Source organism: Erythrolamprus reginae, chromosome 1 (assembly GCF_031021105.1).
Source record: "Erythrolamprus reginae isolate rEryReg1 chromosome 1, rEryReg1.hap1, whole genome shotgun sequence".
NCBI lineage: Eukaryota > Metazoa > Chordata > Lepidosauria > Squamata > Dipsadidae > Erythrolamprus > Erythrolamprus reginae.
In genome coordinates this window covers 94341233-94366895 of record NC_091950.1, presented here as the reverse complement: position 1 = coordinate 94366895, position 25663 = coordinate 94341233, and the positions used below count along the sequence as shown (strand labels likewise).

Genomic DNA, 25663 nt, shown 5'->3' with positions numbered 1-25663 from the left:
CTCTGGAAGCCAAAAACACCTTTGCGGAGCTGGCCGGCAGACACATGCATGTTGGAGCTGAGCTAGGGCAAACGTTTGCATGCCAGCAGATATGGCTGTGCATGCCACAAGTTCGCCATCACTGCACTAGACTACAGCATCTCTAACAGTTTACCATCTAGCTTCAGAGAACTCTTATCATGTGGCAGTCTGTTCCACTGACAAATGATATGCATAATCAAGGAAGTTCTTAATGTTTAACAAGAGCTTCTGTGCTTGTAGTTTAACCTAGGGTTCTGGTCCAGCCTCGGGCAATAGAGAGAGCACTCCTGCTTTAATACATAAAAAAATCTAGACAATCTAGACAAAACCTACATAAAAATCTAGACAATGGATTATTTACTGAGAGGTGGGTCCCATTTCAAGTCCCCTGACTCTTATCTTTTTTTGTGATCTAGCCGCTAGACATGTGCAAAAAGAGTAAAACAACAAAAAGGGAGCAAAAATTTAGTCTCATCTTGGTTTTTAATGAAAACATTAAAAAAGTGATCAAGTGAATTACAGCAACATTTAGCCTCAAGAAATAAATCATAATTTCCCCTCATTATGTATCAAAGCAAATTATTTCCAATTATTTCCCATTTTATTTACAACTTAGCCTGTAAGAAATTGTCCTATAAATTGACTTGATTCTTTTCTGGAAGTGATTTATCTGAATTTCTCTTGGTTCTATCTTCCATCCTGCCCTGCAGGAGACATATCATACATATCATTTCAATAAAAAAATAAGAAAGACAACTTCAAATGGATTTGGGTAATTTTTTGGCAGTTGTCTTGTGTACTCTTTAGTAATAGGATACTAATGTAGTGGCTTTAGAGGACATGTAACATTGTGAAATGTTTTGTAATCACCAAGCTGGACTTTTCAGTATCTCCTTGGAGTAGGATTGCCGTTTCAATCCAGAAAAAGCAAAGCACACCATTACATTTTTTACTTTATATCTCCTGCCATTTTTGTATATTTAAATGCATTTGATTACGGTAAGTAACCAGTATTGCTATTTTTGAGAAGTCTGTTTTAAGGAAAGAGAGAATGGATTTTTTAAAGGGTAGAGTGGGAATTGTTCTTAGCATTTAGTCCTGATATTGCCAACAAATTGATGGGATGTGCTCCAGTTCAAGATAAAAAAAGACTATTCTTATGGTATAAAATTGTTCTGTAGAGAAATATAAAAGAGGATTTTTATGGAACTTGTTAGAAAACCTGGTGCAATAAATTAAGAGTTTGGGTTTTTTTCTTTTTTGAGAGAGGGTAATTTAAAAAGTGCTGGTTTTTTGGACTATGGATTCTTATCTTCAGATCCCACTGTTGAGGGATGAAGGAAATACATTGCACATCTTCAGGAGCACTTCCAATCCTATAGAATTCAGATCTAAGGAAAGTACTATTTACTCTGAAATGTGAACTAATATTTTGATTGAAGTTAAGAAACTGGCTATGTCTTGTGGTTGAATTTGAAATTATAGGCCACATGTAATATTTTTAATGAGGTAGTGCATGTAATATTTTTCTCTTCATGGAGAGGAGTAAGAAAGACATCTATGCTGCCTTGCATTGTGTAAAGTAAGAATATACAATTTGAGATGAAGCACAATCAGGAAAGGCCAAAGGGGGGAAAAAATGGGCCAAAAGTTTAAAAGGTTTAAGCAAGAGCCAAGAGAAAATGTATGGCACTAGCATCAGTGGAATGGAATAGGCATTAGGGAAGATTTGGGAGCTGTTACTCTCCCAAACATATAGGACCTGTATATTACATAAGAATAGAACCTGCTAAATTAAAAGTTATCTAGCCTTTAACTTCAGCAGTTAAGGAATGTAAAACCAGAGACAAAAATATTTCGACCACAGATATTTGAACAAGACCTTTGAATGTTTAAGCATGTGACTTAAAGCACACGATCTTTTAAACTTCTTGTCCAGGATACTATGTATGATGTACCATAGGCATGTAAATAATGGCTTGAATACATAAATTTGATCCTGTTATAGGGGGGCAGAGAGAGAAATCTAATGTCAGTAGTCCTATATCACAATTTGGAGTGTGTTGACTTAGAAGTGAATCCCATTATGGCAATTTCTGTTGAGTGAATTTAACATTTCTTCCTATGGCCGTTTTCTACAATAAAAACCATTATTAGTTCTGAATTACTAACTCAGAGGAAGCAACTGGTTATTGCTGATTTAGCACCCTGCCGCTGTCACAGTGTAGAAGACAGGTACAAGTGGCAGCTACTAGACTGAAGGCTTTTTAAGTAGCAGTGGCCCACTTTTCTGTGCAATTTAAAACAATTAAGACAGGACGTTGAGTTCAGAGAAAGAAAAGCATAACCTTGTTGAACTAGCCACCCACTGAGAAATATCAATCTCTAAGACCATGTTGGCATTTTACTCCTAGCAACTAACTAGGATTGGATAGAATGCATTTGCTAGTTGCAACAGCTCCGCTGTCAACTCTCCTGCTTCAAAAATCAAAACCGGTAAGATGTTTAGTCATTGAACGAGGCCCCACTTGTCCCTGAGGTCAGCTCTCTTCCCTCTTGCTGCCTCCGGAGGGGCTGAAGCAGCTGTCAAGGCTGTTCCTCTCCTTCATTGGAAAGATGGCTATAGCCAAGAGACTGGGACTTCACGCGGAAGAGTACTGTCAGGATCAGAACGGTAAGCAAGAACACGAGAGATCCACAGACGGCCAAAATCACAATAAGTTCTGCAAAAGAGAGGAACACAAACCATCCCGATTATAACGGTGCATCATCTTACATGAATCCTCCTTCGGATTCACCCGGCCTGACTCACCTGCGTCATTCCATGTGCTTCTTATCTGACATTCCTGTTTCCAGTCCTGTGGAATAACTGGCTCTGTAAGTTGCAGGAATTGGTGCAGGGGACAGCGCTGTTCACAGCCGGGAAGTTGCACTACATAAGGCTCCTTCTCACTCTCATTCCGAAAGAACATCTCTACTGTAAAGTTACTGGAAGCAAGACATAGGATAGAAACAGGCGTTAATGGTCTGCCACCTGTTTTATATCGCATTTTCTATAGGAACCAAGCACTGAAGCATGCAACTTCTATCCAGCCCAATCTCCTTTGTGTAATACAGTGGTACCCCTACTTACAAACTTACTTACGAAGTTTTCTAGATAAGAACCGGGTGTTCAAGATTTTTTTGCCTCTTCTTAAGAACCATTTTCCACTTACAAACCCGAGCCTCCGAAACTGTAACTGGCCCCCGTGGGGCCTCCCTAAGAATCTCCTGGGAGGAAACAGGGCCGGAAAAGGCATGGAGAAGCCTCCGTGGGGCCTCCCTAAGAATCTCCTGGGAGGAAAGAGGGCCAGAAAAGGCAGGGAGAAGCCTCTGTGGGGCCTCTAGGAATCTCCTGGGAGGAAACAGGGCCGGAAAAGGCGTGGAGAAGCCTCCGTGGGGCCTCCCTAAGAATCTCCTGGGAGGAAACAGGGCCGGAAAAGGCAGGGAGAAGCCTCCGTGGGACCTCTCTAGGAATCTCCTGGGAGGAAACAGGGCCTCCACCCTCCCTGTGGTTTCCCCAATTATTTGCTTTTACATTGATTCCTATGGGAAAAATTGCTTCTTCTTACCAACTTTTCTATTTAAGGACCTGGCCACGGAACAAATTAAGTTCGTAAGTAGAGGTACCACTGTACTACAAATCTAAAAAATGTTACACTGTGCCCTCACCCCCTTTGAAGCACTGTCCATATGCAACTTAGCTATTTCTCTGCATATTTTTTGTGTCAGATCACAGGCTATCACGACATAACAAGTGGAAAGGGTTCATTCTTAAATATTGTGTCCACAACTAGCTCATGTTTATGGCTATTATCTGATACACACATCTAGGCTAGTTAGCACAATTTGAAAACAAATAGTTGTTTTCAACAGATTGGAAGAGGTGACCACTCTATGGATTGCTCCGAAGATTGTAATTCTTTTTTAAACTCATTCTTATCTGAGTATGTTCTGAACGTTAAAGTTCAGCAGTTGCCTTTGAGTCCTTATACCCTTTCGATATCCCGAGCAAAGCCTTCACCTGTCATCTTCTTGGTACAGTTCAAATATATGACACGAAGCATAGGGTGCCTGCTTCCTATTGTAAACATCCAGAGCTGTCTGCAGTGCCGCAAGAGTGGTGTCATGCTGAGGAAAGAGGAAAGAAATACGTGAATCTTCCCTTTAGTGTGTATAGAACAGTGTCTCCCAACCTTGGCAACTTGAAGATATCTGGACTTCAACTCCCAGAATTCCTCAGCCAGCTTCTGCTGCCTGGGGAATTCTGGGAGTTGAAGTCCAAATATCTTCAAGTTGCCAAGGTTGGGAAACACTGGTATAGAAGACGATCTGAAACACATTTTCTAAGTGAAGAATTTCCTGAACTACAGTGGGATGAAAACAAAAGGGATTCTAGAACATAGATTAATAGTTAGCATTTATTCTTACAATGAAGAGCATTTCAGAGTGCTGGATTCCCCAACCACCAGTCCTTAGACTGGGAACGGGCTGCAGGATTATTATTATTATTATTATTATTATTATTATTATTATTATTAATTGGATTTGTATGCCCCCCCTCTCCGTAGACTCGGGGCGGCTAACATCAGTGATAAAAAACAGCATGTAACAATCCAATACTAAAACAACTAAAAAGACCCTTATTATAAAACCAAAAGTACCATGCATAAATTGTAAAGGCCTAGGGGGAAAGAATATCTCAGTTCCCCCATGTCTGACGGCAAAGGTGGGTTTTAAGAAGCTTACGAAAGGTGAGGAGGGTGGGGGCAATTCTAATCTCCGGGGGGAGTTGATTCCAGAGGGCCGGGGCCACCACAGAGACGGCTCTTCCCCTGGGTCCCGCCAAACGACATTGTTTAGTTGACGGGACTCGGAGAAGGCCCACTCTGTGGGATCTAACTGGTCGCTGGGATTCATGCAGCAGAAGGCAGTCCTGGAGATGCCAGAAACGACCGGGCAAACGTGAAGCCACATGGTGTAGGACAGTGATGGCGAACCTATGGAATGGGTGCCACAGGTGGCACGCGGAGCCAAGTCTACCGGCATGCGAGCTGTTGCCCTAGCCAACTGTATTTCGGCTTACATGGAGGCTCTGGATGAGCATTTTCGGCTTCTGGAGGGTCTCTGGGGGGATGGGGGAAGACGTTTTTGCCCTCCCCAGGCTCCAGGAAAGCCTCTGGAGCCTGGGTAAGGTGAAAAACAGGCCTACCAGGTCCACCAGAAATGGGAAACAAGCCATTTCTGGCTTCCAGAGGGCCTCCAGGGAAGCGGAGGAGGCCATTTTCGCCCTCCCCTGGCATTGAATTATGGGCGTGGGCACTCGTATATGTGTGATAGCATGTATGCACATGGTTTCAGCACCTGAGGAAAAAAAGGTTCGCCATCACTGGTGTAGGGTTTCCTGCCTAAGCAGGGGGTTGGACTAGAAGACCTCCAAGGTCCCTTCCAATTCTTTTTTTTAATTATTATTATTGTTTTGTTATTTTGAAAAAAAATATTTACAAATATAATACAAGGTACATAGAATACATAAAACATTACATCCAGTAGGAAAAATAAGAAACACAAAAAACAAAAAAGAAACCTATATATTAAAATAAAGGTCTGTACAGGATCAGTATCTATATTCTTCCGAAACTATGTAAATTTTCTTTAGATTCAGTAACAGTTTTTATCAAAAAAGAAAAAAAACCAGTTTGATTTTTTTTAGACATTCAACTCATTTGGTAAATCATAACATTATCTTACTTGCTGTTTTTGTTTTCATCAGGGATATATATATATAGTGTTCCCTCGCATCGGGGGATGCGTTCCGAGACCACCCGCGAAAGTCGAATTTCCGCGAAGTAGAGATGCGGAAGTAAATACACTGTTTTTGGCTATGAACAGTATCACAAGCCTTCCCTTAACACTTTAAACCCCTAAAGTGCAATTTCCCATTCCCTTAGCAACCATTTAGATCATTACTCACCATGTTTATTTATTAAAGTTTATTTAAAACAATATTTATTAAAGGCAGATGAAAGTTTGGCGATGACATATGACGTCATCGGGCAGGAAAAACCGTGGTATAGGGAAAAACCCCGCAAAGTATTTTTTAATTAATATTTTTGAAAAACCGTGGTATAGACTTTTCACGGAGTTCGAACCCGCGAAAATCGAGGGAACACTATATATAAATATTTTACATGTTCATGTTGTAATTAGCAAGAATTTTTTCTTTTTTAAAAAGAAAAAAATCAAATCCTGATGAATATTTTACACTTCTCCGTTCTGTACACTCGCCTCGCCAGTATCAGCTTAGTATTCTCCAGACGGGAGTACCTCAGGCCGCCATGTTGCTGCCGATTTTAAGTGCACGATCTTCTAACGGGAAATTTCTGATCTGCCGGCTCGGGCCACTGCCCGAAGCGAAAACCGGCTGACAGAACTCCCCACACGTCAGATACCTCCCATGTAATCTGTGGTCGAAAAAGGACCGATCGAACACCTCAAAAGTGGAAGAATACCGGGGTTCTGCTCCTCACCGTCCACTCGGCTCCGCGGCTGGCTCCGCCCCCCCCGGTCCCTTCCAATTCTGTTGTTCTGTTAATCCGTGGGATGTAGGCAGCACACACACAACCATGCCCACTTCGGTCATCAGAAAAACCTTTCTCCATGGACCCAGCCCCTAGTGCCCAAAAGGTTGAGGACCTCCATCATAGAGTATTACAGAAGGGGAAACGCTGACAGTACAGTATCTGGATCTGTTCTTTGCAATAACGAGGGAGAATAAGATCGGGAAACTGGGCAATTGACTCAAGATGTCAAACTTACCGCTGAGTACATAAGCATTTTGACATGGTGGGATGCTGTGTCTTTTGTAGCTAAGGTTAGATTCTTCCTTATTTGAGACAAAAGAAGTCCTATAGTAAGAAAAAAAAGTCTAGATCATAATCTCTTACAGACACTCCACGCTTGAAATGTTGAATAAACATTTATTCTTTACTTACCGCCCTGCAGACGAGCTTTCTCCACTCGTCTATGGATGCCAAAAAGGACATTAAAACTGAAATCTTTTAACTCCTTCAGTTTGGCCATCACCGCAGGAGTTACCCATGCTGGAAGTGGCATTTTGTGCTTTGTCTAGAAAGACACAAGAAAAAGGTTGTTTGCTCTTTGGAGAATGAATGTAAATATTCTTAAAATCTCAAGACAATGTCATACAGAGCCTGTTTGCAGCTTAATGCAATTTTTGAATGATGGATGGAAGAATAATGTATAAAACCAACATCGATTATTAAATAATAATACATTTTTCATCAAAACATTAATAATAGCCCCAATATTCAAATGATTTAATGTTGAGGTGTTTATACAGGGTTACAGATTTCCAAGTCTGAAAAGTTTCTTTCACGTTGACTGAAAATTTTAAATTTGACAAGATACCTACTATTTTGGAGCAGGAAAACTATTTTGGTAGCCATTTTAAGTATTTAATAGGGCTTAACATTTTTTGAAAGAATATGTCAGATTACATATTTTCTATAGCAGCAGGTGTGTTGAATTGTCTTCCCTCATATTATTGTGTAAACATTAGCAGCAATATGATGTTGAGAATACAAAATTGAGTTTAAGTTTAAAATGTAATACGATACAATATTACTGCTGACAAATATCAAACATAGACTGAAACTTCATTTCTATTAGAATATAATATAATTCTTTATTGGCCAAGTGTAATTGGACACACAAGGAATTTGTCACTGGTGCATATGCTCTCAGTGTACATAAAAGAAAAAGATACATTTGTCAAGAATCATGTGGTACAACACTTGACGATTGTCATAGGGGTCAAATAAGCAATGAAGAAACAATCAATATTAATAAAAATCTTAGGATACAAGTAACAAGTTACAGTCATAAGTGGGAGGAAAAGGATGATAGGAATGATGAGAAAAAACTAGTAGAAACAGAAGTGCTATCTAGTCATGTTAAAGGAACCTATATTTAACATTTAAAGCCATGTATCGGATTCAATCTAGATTTTCATCAATTTATCATTCCAATTTATGCGGAAATATTTAAGATAATCATTTAAGATATCTATTTAAGATCATCAACCAGAATTTTGATCTCTTCTCCATTACCAGCTCCATCAAAAGTCATATCTGGTGTTGTGTAAAGCAATGTGACTAAGATGTCCCCTAATCTGATGTATGTTTGCACGAGGATTTTTTTCTGGGCTCTGTGTGTGAGTGAGACCACTTTCTACGTTAATTATAGACACTAATGTTTGACAATATACCTGTCAGTAAGAATATGGAAGATAGGGCTTGTCTATATTGCAGCAGTTTGATCAGCCTACAGAAATGAAATAATTCTCTTTTAGGGAAGAAAAATACTGTACACTTGGTTTTATAGGAATTTGAACAGAGAAGCCTTTCTCATTCTGGGCCTCAGTCATCCCAGCCTTTATCAATTGTAGATGGTATTAAAATCCACATTAGAAGTTTACAAGATAGTGAAAGACTCTGCTAGAGGTTTGGAACAATGTAGTTATATGTAGTTCTGGTGTTCTCAGCTACTTTTCAGAAAAGAGGAGGATAGTAGTGTGTGTTTTTGATTGCATCACCCATATTGGAAGGTCTCTTAACTCTTCAGAGTAGATTATGTGAAGGAGGATTAATAAACACATACGTATTCTTCAGAGAGAAAGTACATCCACTTTCAGTAACCAAGTTACATATTAGAAAAAAATCTTTCTTACTGGATGGTTATTACATGCATGGTATAACAATAATAATTTGAATAACACATGTATTTCTGTGCAGTACAATAATTTTTGAGATACGAACCCGGGGTTCGGAATTTTTTTGCCTCTTCTTACGAACTTTTTTTGCCTTACGAACCTGCTGCCCCACCTCCGGACTTCCATTGTAAGCGAAGCGCCCGCTTTTGCGAAATCGCACCATCGCAAAAACACAGAAGTCTGGAGGTGGGGTTTCGAGGACTTCCGTGTTTTTGCAATGATGCGATTTCGCTGAGGCTTCCCTCGCTGGGAAACCCCACCTCCAGACTTCCGTTGCCAGCGGAGCGCCCATTTTTGCGATCCTGGGATTCCCCTCTGGGATTTCCCTACAGCATCGCAAAAACGCCGAAGTCCGGAGGTGGGGTTTCCCATGGAGGGGAGCTTCAGGGGAATCCCACCAGCACAAAAACGGGCACTTTGGCTTGAAAAAGTGCTTGCATGCATTAATTTTGGGCTTGCACGCATTAATTGGTTTTCCATTGATTCCTATGGGAAACATTGTTTCGTCTTACAAACTTTTCACCTTATGAACCTTTTTCCGGAACCAATTAAGTTCATAAAACAACGTATCACTGTACTTTAAAAGTAGCCCTTGCGTAAGAGCATAGATAGTTTCAGACATTACTAAGGCAATAGTTTTAACAAGCACCCGAAGCAAACAACTAACTCACAACACAAAACCTACCTCACAGAAGAGTGCATCATGCACAGTCCAGACGGATTCGAGGGAAATATCCTGAATTCCTGTCATGTTTGCCACCATTTTCAAGAATTCCTGCAGAAGTTAAAAACAAAACAAAACCACCCATTCTTTCCATAATCCCACTAATTATATAAAGAAAACAAAACATTATACGATGTATAAACATGACATAGAAAGCAATGTACCAAATTGTGGATGGTCATATTTATATACTCTGGCGTCTGCTTGGTCTCCTTCTGCAGCTGTTCATAACGGGGGCAGGAAAACAATGGAAACCGCAAGAGCTGAAAAGAGGCAACATTGATATTAGATTAAAAAGTGGTAATTTGAGCACAAATCCCTCTTTACGATCACTAATTTCACAGCAATCTGCTTCTCTAGGAGCCGCCTGTTTGTTTTGGCTAAGAAACCTCTGGCAATTAAAAATCAGAAAGTCTCGTAGTCCCTTTTAAGACCGATAAGGTTTTATAATAAGACATAAGCTTTTGTGAATAGCAGATTCCACGGCAGCTCACAGCTCTCTTAGAACAGCTGGGAATTAAAGTAAAAAAGCGAAAGTGGCGGTCAAAGAAAAGAAAAATACTGGAGAGAGAGATTTTGACAGAGACCGACCTATTTATTTATTTATTAGATTTGTATGCCGCCCCTCTCCATAGACTTGGGGCGGCTAACAACAATAATAAAAACAGCATATAACAAATCTAATATTTAAAATAACTAAAAAAAACCTTATTAAAAACCAAACAAGCACACACACAAACATACCATGTATAAATTGTAAAGGCCTAGGGGGAAAGGATATCTCAGTTCCCCCATGCCTGACGACAGAGGTGGGTTTTAAGGAGCTTACGAAAAGCGAGGAGGGTGGGGGCAATTCTGATCTCTGGGGGGAGCTGGTTCCAGAGGGCCGGGGCCACCACAGAGAAGGCTTTTCCCCTGGGTCTCACCAATCGACATTGTTTTGTCGACGGGACCCGGAGAAGGCCAACTCTGTGGGACCTAACTGATCGCTGGGATTCGTGCGGCAGAAGGCGGCAGAAGGACCTAATCTTCCAATTAGAGTTTTAACATTTAAAGTGTTAAAGTGACTCACCTTCTCCATGTGGTCAGGTACAGTATGTACAGGAATAGGCTGCCAAGTAATATTGGGATTAAACACTTGCTGCCCCTTTGGAGGATAGAGGCCTGCCAGATTTGCCTCGGCGCTCATCAATGTTCGATCAAAATCTGTACTTCGAACGTAGATCTGCCAGAGAAAAAAAGGCAAATAGATATGAATTGCCTTAGCGTCACTGCCATTATTATACTCAGGCTATCTAAGAACAAGTGTAGAAAGTCTTATTTTAATCAAGACCGCAAATCTTGGGCGACATTTTGAACCCAAGAGCTGTGGTTCAAAGTGCAGTACCGCAAGTATACAATCCCTCCCATTATTCATTGTGCACTAAAAAGGGCAGCTATGGATGTGGGTCTAGGATAGTTTTTTCTGTTTTTTTTTTCCTTTTGCAAACCTTGCATAAGAATTTGATAACTTTGCTATAATCTAGAGCAGTGTTTTCCAACCTTGGCAACTTGAAGATATTTGGACTTCAACTCCCAGAATTCCCCAGCACAATGTGCACAATGAAGGTTGGGAAACACTGATCTAGAGCAGTGATGGCGAACCTTTTTTCTCTCAGGTGCTGAAAGCATATGCATGTGTGCTATCACACACGTACGAGGGCCCACACCCAGAATCCAATGCCTGGGGAGGGCGAAATATAATTGGGAAGAAGAAATCACATCTTAACCACTTTTTCTCTGCCTGACATTTCTTCTGAAAAATGCTGTAACACCTTTCAGCTATCTTTCTTTGTTGCACTTAGTTTCTAATCTTGACCATCCTCATTGGTCTTCATGAACCTGTTCTGATTTCACTGATTCTCTCTTAAAGTGATGCCTGAAACTTGATTCAGGATTCAAGGTAAAATCAGATTAAAACAGAATAATGTAGAATGATCAGGTTATGTAATTGCACATTATATTCATATTGATGAAACCTATATTGGATTTCCAATTTTTGCATCCATGTCCCACCACTAGTTTAAACTCAGCTTTCAATCATCTACTTTCCCAAACTTTATTCATATTATTACCAAAACTAAACATCTTCCACTGTGTTATGTGTTCATTTCATTTCTGACTCATAAATCAAGAACTATATACCTGTCCTTCCAGCTCATTTCTTTAGATCAAGGGTCTCAAACTGCAGCCCGTGGGCCAACTGTAGCCCTCGGGACAATAGTTTGCGGCCCCTGCCTCAATATCAAAGTTTAATGTTAGTGTGGCCTGAGTTTGATATGAATGGCACTTTTCTGTGTTGTGTGGAGTTGAATGTGGTTTCTTCAGTCTTCTCTATCTGCTGTATTATTATTATTATTATTATTATTATTATTATTATTATTATTATCATCATCCCTTTCAATTTATTTATTTAATACTGATTTATTTATTTTTTTCTTATGAATTTGTTATTTTTATTTTATTTTTTAACACAAAGTAAGATGAAAAAATAAAAACATTGGAATGTTTTTGTAAGAGCTTTTGTTGTGGAAAAACTGATGCGCCCCAGCCTCACCCAGACTCTATCTCCAGCGGCCCCTGGGTAAATTGAGTTTGAGACCCCTGCTTTAGATTATATAGATTATTTTGAATTTTATTTCTGTCTTCTAAGGCAAGGGTTTCCAATCTTGGCAATTTTAAGATATGGACTTCATACTGGCTGGAGAATTCTGGGAGTTAAAGTCCACAAGTCTTAAAGTTGCCACGTTCTAGGGCCGTGATGGTGAACCTTTTTTTACTCAGGTGGCAAAAGTGAGTGGCCTATTGCGCATGTGCGAGTGCCCCCACCCAGAATTCAATGCTTGGGGAGGGCAAAAACAGCTTCCCCTGCCCCCTGGGGGCTGGAAATGGCCTGTTTCCCATCTTCTGGTGGGTCCAATAGGCTCATGTTTTGCCCTCCCCAGATTCCAAAGGCTTCCCGGAGCAGAGAGTGTCGGGATTAGAAAGACCTTTACCTTAAGCAAGGCGCTCAGCCCGTGAGGAGTGAGCCAGGACCTTCCGGAGGTGATGGTTATTGAAGTACAGACAAAGCATGTTCGAATGAACAAGTTACTTTTATTAAGAAAGTATAAAAATAAGAAATGTCTGAAGAGACACAAGATGGCACATCTTATAGCTAGGAAAGATGAACCGAAAGATGGACTCTAAAATAGAGACCGCCCTTCTTCATCAAGAAGAGGGGATGTGAGCAAACAGGTTACATCACACAGGAGGAGCTACATTACTAGACAGAGTTAACTATCTAACTACTGGATGTTTCTCAATGTCTTTGGGGGCTGGCAATTTCCAGTGCGACAGAGAGAAGGTGAAAAAGCCCTGTCTCATCCCCCCAGAGGCTTTCTGGAAGCCAAAAATACCCTGGAAGAGCCTCTGTGTGAGCCAAAAATCAGCTGGCCAGCACACACATGCACGTTGGAGCTGAGCTAGGGCAACGGCTCGTGTGCCAGCAAATATGGCTCCACGTGCCACCTGTGGCACCCGTGCCATAGGCTTGCCATCACTGTTCTAGGGCAAGGGTGTCAAATTCGCCACATCAGGTTGATGGGTCACCAATTTGACACCCTGTCCTAAGATATTAACTATCCTACTCAATATTGTATCACATTTAAAATCAATAAGCTTTATCCTTGTCTCTTCATCTAAGACAAATATTGACTTAGCTCTCTTCCTTGTGACATATCACACAATGCTTTTCTCCAAAATAATGTATGATCATGCAACAGATTAAACCAGAAAATAGAATTACTGTACTACACATGCCTCTTCTGTATTGGGTTAAACCAATATTATGCAAACTGCACAGAAGGAACAAGGAAAATAAGTTGTACTGTTACCACTAGTCGTATGGAGTGCACCAACCTCTTGCCTTTTGTATGATGCACTTAGGAATCCATTGTAACGCCTACCAAGAGCTTGGCCCAGGTCCCATTGTTGCCGCATCCCTTCCTATTCATATCGGACAAATTAACAGTTAAGTAGGTTTTAATTGCTGGTTTACAAAACATTGTAAAGTAAAAAAGGTTTACAGCTCAAATGTTTTCAGTGGAGCAAATGTGAACAAAACTTCCTGAAATGGAGAAAAATAACCCCCCTCCTTCAAAGATCAATTCTCTTGTCCTCTTTCTTCTTTTTAATTTTTCAGTTGTTCTTACAATAAAATAAACTTAATGGTTGATTATAACAACTGATCATCTCCTCCTAGGAAAGCTGCATAAAAATAGCACTCCAGAAGAGAGGGGGGGAGGGGGGGGAAGAAAAAAAGAAAACAGGAAATGTTCAACTGTTGCTAAAGGTGCTTCAGTTAACTTTTGTTGACAGGGCATTTCTTCATCCCTGATTTCAAAAAAGATAATTCTCTTGATTTTCAAAAGCCCCACCTTATATCATCTCTCATTATAATTAATTCGAGAAAAGCTGGTTTAAGTTACGAACTCTACTATTCCAGTAACAGACATTCCTATAAACTTACTAGCCATTTAAAGTTGCTTTTCTCAGATCTTAAATTACTTGTTTCCTCATAAAAGGCAACAGGAATATTTTACTGGCAATGAGGACAAAAAGCAAACCTCAGAACTAATGTTTAATAGCAACAGCATAGCATATAGACTTATTTATTTTGGGAGTTCCACCTGCGACAGCTGTCCAAATCCTTGGGGCCAGGCACTTTCCTGATAGGGATCTCGAGGATAGGCCTTCACCGGAGAGCGATCTCCATGCCGATACAACTGGAGGAAACCAGAAATACATGTATTCTGTGTAAGCCCATTCACACATGCTTGCGGCAGGTCTAATTTCGGTTTGGAGAAACATTTGTTTGTCTGTTCATCAAACATGTATAGCAGAGGTCTTCAAACTTGGCAACTTTAAGACTTGTGGACTTCAACTCCCAGAATTCTCCAGCCAGCATAGCTAAATACAGTATATGTTTATACAAGCAACTACTATCCTATACCTCAGGGGTCCTCAAACTTGGCAACTTTAAGACTTGTGGACTTCAACTCCCAGAATTCTCCAGCCAGCTATGCTATGCTGGCTGGAGGACTCTGGGAGTTGAAGTCCACAAGTCTTAAAGTTGCCACGTTTGAGACCCCTGAGGTATAGGATAGTAGTTGCTGGAAGTAAGGGTAAAAGAGGACAAAAGTTTTTTAAAAATTAAAATAAAATAAAAAGATCAAGAGAATAAAAGAGGGTCCAAAGGCTCTCCCAGCCTGGCTGGATTCTTCCCTTCCAACGCTCCCAGCAACCAGCAAAATGCGGAGAACGGCAACGTTTGGATGGCAACAATCACCGCGAAAGATTTCAACCTCCACTCAAGACCAGAAAACCTGCAGAAGGAAAAGGCAGGACGCCACCCAGTGCACGGTTCCCGGGGCCAGGCGGCGTTGGCGTTGTTGTTTTTCTACCCGGTTTTCACCAAAATAAAAAATAAAAGAGAGAGATCGCGCTGTTTTTCACGCCAGGCGTTTATTTCTTATGTATTTAATTAGAGTTTGAAGGGACCTTGCAGGCCATCTAGTCCAACCCCGTGCCCAAGCAGGAGACCTGATGCCACTTCGGACCAATAGCAGTCCAATGGATCTCGCGGTTAACTTCTTGGCAGCTCACAGATTTGGACCCTTCCCTTTTTTAAAAAAAAATCTTTAAAAAGCAATAACAAAAATCTTAATTTCTTTAAAAAATCGTGTCCCCTAAACCAAAGGATCGCCCACCGGCCCCTCCACTTAGCCTCCCCCACGAACACCCCCGCCCCCGTCCCGCCGGGTTTGTTGCCTGCTCACCACAGTAACGAAGCGGAGAGTCCGGCTCTGGGCGATCGGCGGGGCTAACGCGAGGATGAAGGCCAGAGTGAGGGCGAAGGGCAGCCCCTTCCAATTGCAGCGAGTTTCTCTCCCTTCCATGTCTTTTTTTTTAAAAAAATTATTTTGTCTACCATCGAGGTCCCTCGTTCGACTTCCGTTCCTGGGCGAGAGTGAGCATGCTCCATTTAGCCGCGCATGCTCAATAGCAGAGTTTGAAGCCGGTTCTGCCGTCTTTTCGGTTTGATAAGAGAGAAGGGAGGGAAGGGAAGGCGCCTTGGAGGTTTCCTAGTCCAGTCTCCTGCTCAAGGTGGAGACCCTGGGTACCGTTTCATACTAACAGCTGTCCGGTCTCTCCTTTAAAACTTCCACTGATGGAGCATCCACAACTTCGGAAGGCAATTGTTCACCCTGTCAGGAAATTTCTCCGGCGTTCTATAGGAATTCTCAGTTCTTCTTTCGAGTTCTCCTGCGGCTAATGTTGAGGCAGAACTGAGATTCTTAGCTGGCCTTCTAAAAATATTTTGTAATCCACAGGCATATGAAAAAATAGCAGATGAATAAAAGATGAAAATAAAAATCTCAGAAGCAAAGAAAAAAAAGTATCTCAGCTGAGAGTTCCAAAGGAAGGAAGGAAGGAAAGAAAGAAGAAAGGAAGGGGAAGAAAGGAAGGAAAGGAAGAGAGAGAGAGAGAAAGAAAGAGAAAGAGGAAGGAAGGAAGGAAGGGAAAGAAAGAAAAAGAAAGAAGAAAGAGAAAGAAAGAAAGAAAGAGAAAAATATCAGTTTGGAGTTACTGTAATAATAATAATAATAATAATAATAATAATAATAATAATAATAATAATAATTTATTAGATTTGTATGCCGCCCCTCTCCGAAGACTCGGGGCAGCTCACAACATAACAGCAATACAATACAATACAGTACAATACAACAGCAATACAAATCTAATGTTAAAAATGTAAAAAAACTAATTTAAAATACATTGTTATAAAAACTTATCTGTTACACAATCATACACATTCAGTCCGACTGAACATAAACATAATAAAGATTAGCGAAAAAAAGGAGGGGGGGAGATTAATCCCCCCACGCCTGGCGGCAAAGGTGCGTCTTCAACATTTTATGGAAGGCGAGGAGGGTAGGGGCAGTTCGAATCTCCGGGGGGAGTTGATTCCAGTGGGCCGGGGCCGCCACAGAGAAGAATCTTCCCCTGGCCCCCACCAGACGGCATTGTTTTGTGGATGGGACCCGGAGAAGGCCAACTCTGTGGGATCTAATCGGCCGCTGTAGAAATGTGGACAAGCTATATCACCAAGTGGAAATAGGTAGAACTTGGAAATGCCCTTAGGTTAGTGGCCAAGTGACTGCCAATTGTACCTTCGGTCTTGTCTCCCAAATATTGCAGACTGCAGATCAGGTCAGGAGAGAAATTGTCCAGTCTCAGAAAACCTGAGATGATGGCTGTATAGGGGAATGGTCAAGAAATTATTAGATGAAAGAAGGCAAACTTTTTAGAAAATGAAAATCTTGCTCAAAGAATAGATGAGGAAGGTGAGTCTTGAACTATAAACATTGACTTTATCTTCCCGAAGCTCTGATATCAGAAGAACTAAGCCCATCCTATCAGACTGTTAGCCAAAAAAAAAAGAAATGCTAATATACTATATATGACACTGAGTCTTGTTGAAGAGTTTGGACAAAATATCTCTGCCTAAATTTATATTTTTAGGAGGAAGCCAAACAAACCAGGACAAATAGTTGTAGGCATTTAACACTCACAACCCTTTTTTTAAGTGTAAAGTTTCAAATGTAACTTCTCCATACAACTAATCCCTGGAATGGAAACCTGGAAACTAGGAAATACAACTCATCTCTGTCTCCATCTAAATATATCTGTGAAATGAAGCATTAAATTATATGTCTGGCTGAAGTGAAATATTGGTGAAGTACTATTTACAATAACATTGTTAATCATAAAGAAAGACTATTGTGGGAAACCTCGTCTCAGCATCATTTTATAGATTATTTGAGACTGTCAGTGAGCATACAGAAACAACGTTCAGCAAACACATGCTTGGTCTATGTCACATGTCAAGCTGTCCCGTGATTTATTTGACCATGATTAAGCATTAATCCGTATGCCCAAATTTGCCCAACACACTGAACCACACAATTAGCCAAATCGGTTGGGTTTAACACACACACACCCGCCCCCAGCAACATTTTACCCTAGCAAACTCAGCCTCCTACTTTCAAAAGAGTTGGTTTTTGCGAAGGTCCCACAGAATTTCAGAACAAATTCAGGAAGTTGCAGAGGGCTCCTTTTCTAAATTTTCAACTGAAGAATAGGAAACAGAATGTAGAACTAATCAGTAATTTTCATAAGGGAGGTGCCCAAGGGGATCTGCTGGGGACTAGTGTTTTTTTGCTAGTTCTGGAATGCGTAAACATTGCGGTGATCAGATTTGCTGATAACAAAAAATTCTGAGCAGAAAAAGCAAAAAAAACCAACAACCTCAAAAGACAATTTAATGGTGTGGTTTCATATTGGGAAGCATAAGTTGATGCAAATTGGGGCAAAAGCTACCTCCCGACAAAAATTTGTAAATACTATAATGCCTTTACGCAGATCTGTGCCTTTATACATGCCTGTGATAAAACTAGGTTGTAACTTTGAATGGTAATCAAGTTAATGGTTGCCAACTATCTGTAATTAGATGGGAACACAAAACAATGTCTCTCCAAAGTATTCCTGGAAGATTGCAGTTCAGTTGAATTAAAATACAGAACATTATCTAGATGTTCTAGATGTCAACCAAGATAATACTCAGAGATGATTTATTGAATGTGTAGGGCAAGGCTAGTGTACCTTGCTTCTCTCTCTTCCTCCCACCCTCTCCCTCTCCCTCCCTGTCATACACATACAGGTAGGGGTTACCACCTCCAATATACACTATATAAACAGGACAAAATAAATAAATAATCATTATACGTATACCTACATTTATTATATGACATGGAAAAAACAATACAGTCTAGTTTGGATATACAGTGATCCCTCGATTTTCGCGGCTTCAAACTTTGCAAAACGCTATACCACGGTTTTTCAAAAAATATTAATTAAAAAATACTCCACGGTTTTTTTGCTATACCATGGTTTTTCCCACCCGATGATGTCATACGTCATCACCAAGAGTCACTTCTCTGTCTCTTTCTCTTTCTTTCCTGTCATTCTCTGCTTCAATCATTTTCTCATTTCTCTTTTTTTCTCCCCTTTTTTCTATCATTTCTCTCTCTCTTCCTTCCACTCTTCTCTCTCTCTCTCTTTCTTCCTCTCTCTCACTCTCTTCCTTCCTTTCTCATCTTTCTCTCTCTCTTTCTCTTTCTTGCTTCTTCCTATCTCACACTCTCTTCCTCCCTCTCTCATCTCTTTCTTTCTTTCCTTCTCTCTCTTTCTCTATCTCTCCCCCTCTTGTTCTCGAGCGGCTCTCGAGCGGGCGGGCGAGTGGCGAGCGAGCAAGCGGCCGGGCGGGCGGGGTGGGTGAACGGGCGAGCGGCGAGCGAGCAGCCGGGCGAACGGCGGGTGGCCGGGCGAACGGCGGGCGAACGGCGGGCGGGCGGCGAATGGCCGGCGGGCGGGTGGGGCGAACGGCGGGCGGGCAGGTGCTGGGAGGGCGGGGGCAGCCGACATTGAAAGCAATCTTTGTCGGCTTCCGCACTTTTGTCGCTCCCTGCCCTAATTTCAAGCCCGGCTCCTTGTGCTGCCTTGAAAAAGGGTGCGTGGGAGTAGTTTTTGGCTGACCATAGCCAAAAATGGTGTTTTTACTTCCGCGCCGCTATATCGCGGAAAATCGATTTTCGCGGGAGGTCTTAGAACGTAACCCCCGCGAAAATCGAGGGATCACTGTACAGTAAAATGAATCTTGCAAGTTTACCAGATGGATGTCACAGGGAACAAAGCCGTTACAGAATCTGATAGCCCTGCTAGAAATGCTTCCAATTAATGTCTTTAAAACCAAAGATATTAATTGGAGGCAGCTAACATGAGATAGGAAGGATCTGGAAAAATCAATGACAGTGGGTTGGTTGGAAAGGCCGTCCTTCAAGCCCATGGCAATGGTTGCCTAGTTATCCTCCTGATCCTCCCTTGTCCTTTTTCTACTTTTTCTTTGCTACCAATGAAATCCTTGATGTAACCCAAGTATATCCAGCCAATCCATTGGAGTTTCCCCATAATATTTCTTTCTCCATTTTCTCTTATTACAACCTTAATTTCAATGATATCTGCAGCAATTACATGAATGTAGAAAAGGGCTCAGAAAATTAAGTGGTGGGCAGAGAGATTGGATATGCCATACTTGTATTTATTTTATTTATTTGTTTAATTGATTATTTTATTTATTTGTCAAACAAGTATACGATAGTAATACTTGGTATAAACATAAATAAAAAGTAATGATAAAAGAGGACAATAGGACAATAGGACAGGGATGGTAGGCACAGTGGTGCGCTTATGTACGCCCCTTACAGACCTCTTAAAAACAGGGAGAGGTCAACTTTAGACAGTGTAAGGTTAAAGTTTTTGGGGTTTGGCATTTGGGGAAGAAACCACAGAGTCAGGTAGTGCATTCCAAGCATTGATCACTCTGTTGCTGAAGTCGTATTTTCTGCAGTCGAGTTTGGAGCGGTTTACATTTAGTTTGAATCTATTAGGTGCTCATATATTGCTGCGGTTGAAGGTGAAATAGTCATTAACAGGAAGGACATTTTGGTATATGATTTCATGAACTACATTTAGATCAGATCAGAGGCGACATTGTTTCAAATTGCCTAATCCCAGTATGTCAAGTCTGGTGGAATTTGTGTATTTTGTTGCGAGTGGACGAGTGAAGGAGGACTCTTCTTGTGAAATATTTCTGAGCTTCCTCGATTGTATTAAAGTCTGATATGCAATGTGGGTTCCAAACAAGTATAGACTAGACATGTCTTCTGCCTTCCAATAACAGATCAGATCATAGACAGAAGGTTTTGTTCACTCTTATTTGCACGCTTGTCCTAACTGCAGACTTTGAAAAATCAAGCTATCATGTTTAATAGGCTTTGATTTGGGGTAATGTACTTCTTTTATTCTCAAGCCTTATGGGCAATTCATCGAGTACAATGATAAACAATACAAAGAAGGGAGCATTCTGGAATAAAGTAAGGACTTTTGTACTATTTGCTTAAAGAGACTGCTTTAATTAAACTAATTAGAAGTTGTGAAATTGAATAATTTTCTGAAAAAAATCACAGTAGAAGTATTTGGCTGTACCATTTATTTTTTTCATTTGAGAGATGCAGATTTTAGAATAATGGACAACAGTCTGCCCCAAATAGAGGATCTTCTGAATGTCAACCACTCCACGCTGATTAGAAATTTTGATGTTGCTTTTGAGGTTGGGAAATAAGGACCTTGGTTTATATGATCACTCCTTAATTAGAGTCAAATTAGACTAAAAACCCCCAATCTTGGTCACAATACTTTTGAATACAGTATAGTATAGTAATAGAAATATAGACACACTAGTATATTAAACTGTCTCTTTATGGCTAAGCATGGTTTGTAAAATGAGCTAAAATTAACTAAGATATGCAAGAAAAAATGTCACTTTTCACAAGGCTGCTTATCTCGAGAAGCAGTTCACCTCCACCTTGGCAAGGCCGTCGATTAGAAATTCTTGGCATCTTTCTGCCTATGATAATTTAAGAAAAATCTTCAGGTGGGCCAGTTTTAATGAATTGGAAAACAAAATTGAACCAGGTATATATACAATATATAATATAATCTGTGAAGACCTGGCTTTTCCGTCAGGCCTGGGGCTGTCAGGTTATTATTGTCTTGATTTGGCCATGTATGATTGAGAGTTATGTATGGTTTTTTACGGGTTATTAACATATTTTTACATTGTCTTTTAACTAGAGACGAATAAGAACACACAGAGTTGGCCTCCTCCGGGTCCCGTCGACTAAACAATGCAGGTTGGTAGGACCGCGGGGGGAGGGCCTTCTCTGTGGCTGCCCCGGCTCTATGGAACCAATAACACCCTCCCCCAATGTCCGTACTGCTCCCACCCTATTGGCCTTCCGCAAGGCTATGAAGGCTTGGCTTTGCTGGCAGGCCTGGGGGCCATGAATTGTACATCTTTCGTGACCAAACTGTATGAATGGTGTGTATGCTTAGAATTATGACTGTTTTTTTTATACTCATGGGTTTTATTATGGGGTTTAGTTTTAGATATATTATATTCGACTTCTTTTTATTACTTGCATCTTTTTGTATTTATTATATTATTTTGTAAGCCGCCCTGAGTCCTTTGGGATTGGGCAGCATAGAAGTCGAATAAATAAATATTATTATTATTGTAAGATGCCCAGAGTCCAATTGGAGTTGGGCGGCATATACATTTTACAGATAGATAGGTAGATAGGTAGATAAATAGGTAGATAGAGTAAGTAGGTAGGTAAGTAGATTGTATAGATAGATGGATGGATGGATGGATGGATGGATAGATGGATGGATAGGTAGGTAGGTAGGTAGGTAGATAGATTAGATAGGTAGATAGAGTAGGTAGGTAGGTAGATTAGATAGATGAATAGATAGATAGATAGATAGATAGATGGTAGATAGATAGATGGTAGATAGATAGATGATAGATTAGGTAGGTAGGTAGACAGAGTAGGTAGGAAGGTAGATTAGATAGATGGATAGGTAGGTAGATTAGATAGATTAGGTAGGTAGGTAGGTAGAATAGATAGATAGATAGATAGATAGATAGATAGATAGATAGATAGATAGATAGATAGATAGAACAAACTACGTCCCAGAATGTGGGATGAGCTCAGTTACTGTTTCAAAACAGGACCATTTTCGACAGCTCAGACTAGCGGGACTCAACGCGGCAACAAGCCTTTCTGTTTCCACAGGATTCCCTTGAGGTACAGCACGTACCAATAATGCCACTAACAAGTAACCATCACCGGGCGACTCTTAAGGCTTCCCACCGACTCGGAGGAAAGCCAGGGAAAGGGGACGCCCCCCTCCCCGCCTTCGGGTGGTCGACCAGCCCCGGGGCCCAGGATGTGTAGCAATCCAGCCGGGGAAAGAAAGGACCGCCAGGGGGTGGAGTTGGGGAAAGTTCAAGCATGTGACTCGAAAGCGGCTGCTTGTTGTTGCTGCAGAGACTCGCGTTACCTCACTGTCACTTGGTCCACAGTGGCCCTCGTCAGCCGAGGACGGCGGAGCGCAGGGTTGAGTTAGAGCCCCCCCCCATCCTGCCTTTCCTACCCCCCACCCCCACCCGAGAGCCGGTTTAGCGACATTTTGCTCCTGTCGCTTGCCGGGAGCAGCGCGTCCTTCTTTCCCCTTCCGGGACTGTCGCCGTTCCCGGACCTGCTGTTCTGGATCGGTAACTACTTTTTTTTTTTTTTTTTTGCGCGCGCGATCTTCACGGCAGAGCTTGGGAATGGGGTAGAGCCTCCGCCCGGGAGCTCGCCTCACCTCAGCCACCCTGGGGTCTCCTAGGGGGGCGTTGCTAGGAATGCCTCCGCGTGTCAGTGGAAAGGCGCCAACCCCCCAAAAAACATCTGCCGGCTCCAAAGCAGCCACCAAACAGGTGTATTTTTTAATATATATACTGTATATAAATTGCTCTGGGGCTCCGGAGCAGTGAGGACTAGGTTCGTCACTTTTAAACTGCCCTGCTCTGGGAAGGTACAAGTGAAGAACCGCTAGTTTGATTCCGCGAATAAACTCTGTATAACTGCACACAGATGACTTAAGTAAGAGCATATCCTCTGGCTACTGTTTCATTTTGATGAGCAGAATAGGAGGTGAGGCAAAATAACAACAACACACCACTGAGGAAAATATGAGTGATTTTCAAACTGGGATGTGCAATGTCGCATACTGATTGCTTGGAAATAAAAGGGAGCTTGTTTTGGAGATTTTCATCCAAAGCTGCAAACTTTCCTGGGCATTTTTAAGTGTCAGAGTAGATAGCCATCCAGTCAAGCTGGGGTTGGAGAATGGCAATGGTGTGAAAAAGCCGCCGCAGCTTCAAGACGCTATTCAGTTTGAAGCTTGCAGTCCTTATAAAAGGAGATTGAATGGAAGGGTGGCTGAGTCACCACTGGACCACAAAGTAGCCAGTCACTATTCAATATTCAATCTGGAGCGCTGTGTGAATGCAGGCCTGATGGTTCCATGTGCTTTACAAAGTCAGAATATTTGTTTAATTAACCTTGACTAAGGTTTTATCTGCCAGGAATAAATGAGTCTTGGGAAAACATCAAGGGTGCAATATTATTTCTAATAAAGTTTTCAAGTTAAGCCCCCCTCCCCATATTGTTTCATTAGCAGTTTGTTACTAATGGCTTCCTGTGTTTGTTTTTTTCAATTTCCTAGTCTAGGCTACAGCCCTGAGATTCTGAGGAGGTCTCCTGTCCTGACCCTATCAGGCTATTTATCCTCCAAGGTCAGTTAGATGTTGGTGCCTCATGTAGGATGTTATTTATAATAATTACTATTTGTGATTAGTAATCACTTCAAGATTCCAATCACCAGTGAACTTATAAAACAGGCAGATGTAGCTTCCACGTCACAGAAGGGATTTAATAGCAATGGTCTAAGGTCCACCTTGGTGATCTGTAAGATTGTCTATGCCACACTATTGTAATGCTAGTTTGGTTTCAGCCTGGCAAATCTTTCTGTGTCATTAACTCAATGGACAGCCTTGAACAAGACAGTTTCTTTCTCATCAGTTTTATAAAGAGAGACGGTGTACTTTACTCGCATATGAATGTTATGGATGCAATAAATATTGCATAATTTGCACGAGATCAGATGGAATGATACTGCCTTCAAATCTGATTACAGGAATCAAATCTTACAAGATACTAAATGGAGTAAACAGATCTTTGTTGCAGTACAGCAGGACTCTTAGATTCGGTAATCAGTGGCAGAATAGACTGAGGATGCTGGCTGCATTCACACAACCTGCTAAGCAGCAGATAATTGGCATAGTATCACTCAATGTATTGTACAAAGTAGTCAGTGTGGTTACTTTATGATTCATTGTGTTATGTGTATCCAGTGAACTGAGTTATTCAATAAGACAGGAGCAAGCAAACAATGGGTTATTGTACAAGAACAGCCAATGCTACTTTAGTATGCCCTTTTGGCATTGTAGAAAGAGAGCTATGTTAATCTATAGTGGCAAAATATCAGCAGTCCTGGTAGCACCTTTTCTGACTGACTGTTTTATTAAAAAGGCAGAAGATTTTTTTTTTTTGTAAAATGCAGCTGTTTTGCAAGAATAATTTACATAGTTCATACATTGCATTGACAAAGGTTGATATAGTTTTAATTTTGGATTTGCATGTTACTGGTAATTCAGCAAAAGACTGTTTAAAAATAATGGTTTGATATGTGTGGCCTCAGCTTCGTCCCCCAGATCATGCTTTTGTTTCTGTTTCTGCCAGTGATGCAGATCATAAGTTTATTCATTTTGTATCACTTTGGCTTGGCTTCCCAGAGCTGTATAGTTTCCATGATTCGTAAAATAATACAGTTGGGAGAGACTGGTTGGATCATTGAATCCTATCACAGAAATACAGAAACCCAAACTAAACTCTGTGAGATTTTTGACAAATGACAGAACCATTAATGAACACCTTTTGAGAATGATTTTTGAGCCAGCTAAGTCATGCGCCATCCAGCCCATACTTAACTTACTCATCAAAACTACCAAAAGGTGCTTTGTTGAGTACCCTGAAGTTTATTTTGTTGGACTTAAGAAATACTATATTTACAGATTTCCCACAAAGTATAGAAACATGGAAGATTGACAGCAGAAAAAGACCTCATGGTCCATCTAGTCTGCCCTTATACAATTTCTGTATTTTATCTTAGGATGGATATATGTTTATCCCAGGCATGTTTAAATTCAGTTACTGTGGATTTACCAACCACTTCTGCTGGAAGTGTGTTCCAAGCATCTATTATTAGTTCTATAAAATAATATTTTCTCACATTGCTTCTGATCTTTCCCCCAACTAATCTCAGATTGTGCCCCCTTGTTCTTGTGTTCACTTCCTAATAAAAACACTTCCCTCCTTTAACCCTTTAACATATGTAAATGTTTTGATCATCTCCCCCCTTTCCCTAGT

At 41.0% G+C, this 25663-nt stretch overlaps 2 protein-coding genes across 4 annotated transcripts in view; one reads left to right on the top strand and one right to left on the bottom strand.

The window, feature by feature from the left end:
- Positions 1-487: 487 nt before the first annotated feature.
- On the bottom strand, positions 488-16056 carry ACP2 (acid phosphatase 2, lysosomal). Its single transcript, XM_070760014.1, has 11 exons — positions 15437-16056; positions 14288-14383; positions 13518-13604; positions 10651-10803; positions 9743-9841; positions 9540-9629; positions 7056-7188; positions 6880-6968; positions 4085-4191; positions 2834-3009; positions 488-2744 (listed from the first exon to the last, which is right to left on the bottom strand). Exons 1-11 carry the CDS (start codon positions 15554-15556, stop codon positions 2608-2610), a joined length of 1287 nt encoding a protein of 428 aa, XP_070616115.1. The 5' UTR covers positions 15557-16056; the 3' UTR covers positions 488-2607.
- A 6635-nt stretch (positions 16057-22691) lies between these two features.
- NR1H3 (nuclear receptor subfamily 1 group H member 3) overlaps positions 22692-25663 on the top strand; it is a 52407-nt gene continuing 49435 nt past the window's right edge. The window contains exon 1 of one of the 3 annotated variants that reach the window (XM_070760179.1): positions 22692-22902. The gene's annotated coding sequence lies outside the window, so the exon portion shown is untranslated. Of the gene's footprint in view, positions 23110-23905; positions 23971-25663 lie in introns of those variants that run through there. The other 2 variants (XM_070760194.1, XM_070760202.1) reach the window with 2 other exon arrangements.

What these genes read in the sequence shown, in the direction of transcription:
- ACP2 (XM_070760014.1), bottom strand. Translation starts at nt 15,556, where the DNA reads ATGGAAGGGAGAGAAACTCGCTGCAATTGGAAGGGGCTGCCCTTCGCC. An exon ending in CTCTCCGCTTCGTTACTGTG is followed by an intron (nt 14,384 to 15,436) that starts GTGAGCAGGCAA and finishes GGTTTCCTCCAG; the next exon opens with TTGTATCGGCATGGAGATCG. An exon ending in AAGCACATGGAATGACGCAG is followed by an intron (nt 2,745 to 2,833) that starts GTGAGTCAGGCC and finishes TCTCTTTTGCAG; the next exon opens with AACTTATTGTGATTTTGGCC.